Here is a 3,276-nt window from a genome sequence, read left to right on the forward strand (position 1 = left end):
AAGAAGAAAAACCAGATGCAGAAAGAGATGAGGGTGACAAACTATATAATGCGTCTATAGAAAAACATTACAGATTTAGACAGATATCGTCAAATAAACACAATAAACGTAGATTGATTCAACTTACAGAACTGATAAACTGGAAAGATTTCGGAAGGTTTCAGCTTTGATTTTCGTAATTTTATTATCGTTCAAAGTTCTGGAACATAACATTGAGTTAAGAAGATTTATTGAACAAATTTGTGTCTAAAGAATTGGATGATGGAAAAGATGAAAAGTAGATTACCACCTTGATTACCTTCATGAGGATGTTGTAGATGATATCTGGTGGAATGGGTGTTGCGATGGGTATGATAATGTGGCAGGGTGGAAGAAATTATTGTGGAGTGTTGATGATGATGATATGATGTTCATGTTATTAATTTTGATCATTGTGAAAATGATGAAGAATCATAGTTTTTAATGTAGGCGTAGGAGTGGCTGTGTGGTAAGTAGCTTGCTTACCAACCACATGGTCCCGGGTTCAGTCCCACTGCGTGGCAACTTGGGCAAGTGTCTTCTACTATAGCCTCGCGCCGACCAAAGCCTTGTGAGTGGATTTGGTAGACGGAAACTGAAAGAAGCCCGTCGTATATATGTATATATATATATATATATGTGTGTGTGTGTGTGTGTGTGTGTGTGTGTGTGTGTGTGTGTGTGTGTGTGTGTGTCTGTGTTTGTCCCCCCAACGTCGCTTGACAACCGATGCTGGTGTGTTTATGTCCCCGTAACTTAGCGGTTCGGCAAAAGAGACCAATAGAATAAGTACTGGGCTTCCAAAGAATAAGTCCTGGGGGTCGATTTGCTCGACTAAAAGGCGGTGCTCCAGCATGGCCACAGGCAAATGACTGAAACAAGTAAAAGAGTAAAAGATTAAAATAATGTAATGATCAACAAGATATTGATGAGGATGCTGGTGGAGATGTTTTCTGCGACACTACGACAGATAGATGTGGTAAAAAAAAAAAGAATGAAAAGAATATCAGCATAGCACTTGCAGTGTTAGCAAACGGTCGGTGATATCAGAACGAACATTAGCAGTGGTGGAGAATGAAATTAAATGCCACTGAGGTAGCGGTGATTGTGGCAGATAAACTCCCTACCACGGAAGTGCGCTCATACCGACCTCCCTTAGATGCACGCAGAGCGACAAGACCATAGTGCAAGCAGTCGTCCAGTGTCGTGCATTACTCACATGTAGACTTATGTCGAACAGTTGTTGCTGAGTTTAGTATTGGTCTGATTATGGCCGACTCCATAGTGAAGATTGAACCACCTCCTTCCTTGGCCGGGATGAGCAGGGAATTTTCAGTTTTCACTGGGAAAGAAAGGTGAGTTTGGAGAAAGAAGTGATGCTATACCCCGTGCATTTGCTGAAATGTATGTCGATGTAGCGAAATGGCTCGTTTGTGTGCGGACCTACTCTTATAATACGTCTGTATGTTGGTGAATTTGAGTTTAGTGAATGGGAATTGTTCGCGAGTACCATCGAATCATCGGGTGGGTCAGCATTTGGGGTTACCTGAACCAACCCTGGGTGGTCATCACCTCTATTGAGAAAATGTCAGTGTACTTGTCTCGTGTTTTTTGTTATTGTTTTTGTAACTCCTTGTTTTGTATGAAATCCCCACTGTCCCAGTCTAATGTATTGTCACCTATACATCGGCACTAGTGGCCAATAAATGAAATTATTATTATTATTATTAGTAGTAGTAGTAGTAGTAGTAGTAGTAGTAGTAGTAGTAGTAGTAGTAGTAGTAGTAGTAGTAGCAGCAGCAGCAGCAGCAACAGTAGTTCTATATCTTGTTGCTATTGTCGAAGTCGTTGTTATTGATGTGGTAGAAGAAGGAGGAGGATGTGATTGGTGGAAGAGGAGGGGGAGAAGGAAAAGTAAAAGAAATGTTCAACATAAAAGATGAAATTTAGCCAGATGCATGCTTTGTGTTTAGGAGTAAATTATGAAGAAATAGAAAAGTTGAAAACAAATTACTCTGAGCTGGAAGGTGTTACAATATTTAAACATGTATAATGTAATTCAGAATAATTAATTAGAACGGACAGCCATGAATATTAATCAACGTTGATCGAGAAGTAAACATAAACAATGTACAAAAGGAGGTACAAACCAAATCAATCACTCGTGTACTTTCACTCATAATGTAAGACACAGACTTACACATAGACATACGCAAAATTATTATATATTAGTTATCAAAAACTGATACATAAAACCAGACACTGATATTCACACACACACACACACACACACACACACACACACACACACACACACCTTCTTAGACATTCACAACGAATTGCATATTCCTGTGGAAAGCGACTGAGTGCATATAGTGCGTCAAGGAGAGTGAGAGAAAAAAGAGAGCATGGAAAGACATTAAATGTTTAGAACTATTGGGTTGTCCGGAAAGTTCGTGCCGATTTTTAAATGAAAGAAAAAGGTTAATAAATACTTGCCATTACATTTTTAATCAACCAAATATTAACCATTTGACGCACAATGCATCTCCATCTTTCCTTTAACTTCAAAATACTCTCTTCCCAGAGTTGAGGTGGTTTCATGGTAAAGAATTCATCAAGGTATCTTTCTACGTCATCTAAGGAATTGAAATTTTTACCTTTAAGACTATTCTGCAGAGACATGAATAAGTGGAAATCCCAAGGAGCAATATCTGGTGAATATTGAGGGTGGGGTAAGACATCCCAACCGAGCTGCAGCAACTTTTGTCTGGTTCCCAAAGTAACGTGCGGTCTTGCATTATCATGCTGGAAAACAACACCCTTCCTGTTGGCCAATTCTGGACTTTTCTCTTGAATTGCTGCTTTTAACTCGTCCAGTTGTGTGCAGTATTTCTCAGAATTAATTGTCTAGTTGCTTGGGAGAAGCTCATAGTACAGAATTCCTTTCTAATCCCACCAGACACAAAGCCAAACATTTTTAGGGTAAAAACCCGCTTTTGGGGTAGCTAAGAGTGGCTTATGTCGCTTACTCCAGGATCACTTTCTCTGAACATTTCGGTAGATAATCCATTTCTCATCACCTGTCACAATTTGCTTTAAAAAAGGCGCATTTTCATTCCGTTTATAAAACGAATTACAGTGGAAATGCGATCCAAAAGGTTCTTTTCCCTTAACGCATGTGGTACCCAAACATCGTATGATTTGTGTGCCGAAGTTTTACCAGGTGCTCATGAACGACGGATTTTGATAGGTTTA

The 3,276-nt window shown here is 39.4% G+C and overlaps 1 protein-coding gene across 1 annotated transcript in view; it reads right to left on the bottom strand.

Moving 5' to 3' along the window:
* LOC128251232 (leucine-rich repeat-containing protein let-4-like) overlaps positions 1 to 3,276 on the bottom strand; it is an 11,479-nt gene continuing 8,203 nt past the window's right edge. The window contains exon 6 of the mRNA XM_052977928.1: positions 1 to 199. Within this exon, the coding sequence (XP_052833888.1) occupies positions 124 to 199 (76 nt within the window). The 3' untranslated portion in view covers positions 1 to 123. The remainder of the gene's footprint in view (positions 200 to 3,276) is intronic.

The sequence above is a fragment of the Octopus bimaculoides genome, chromosome 29 (assembly GCF_001194135.2).
Source record: "Octopus bimaculoides isolate UCB-OBI-ISO-001 chromosome 29, ASM119413v2, whole genome shotgun sequence".
Classification (NCBI taxonomy): domain Eukaryota; kingdom Metazoa; phylum Mollusca; class Cephalopoda; order Octopoda; family Octopodidae; genus Octopus; species Octopus bimaculoides.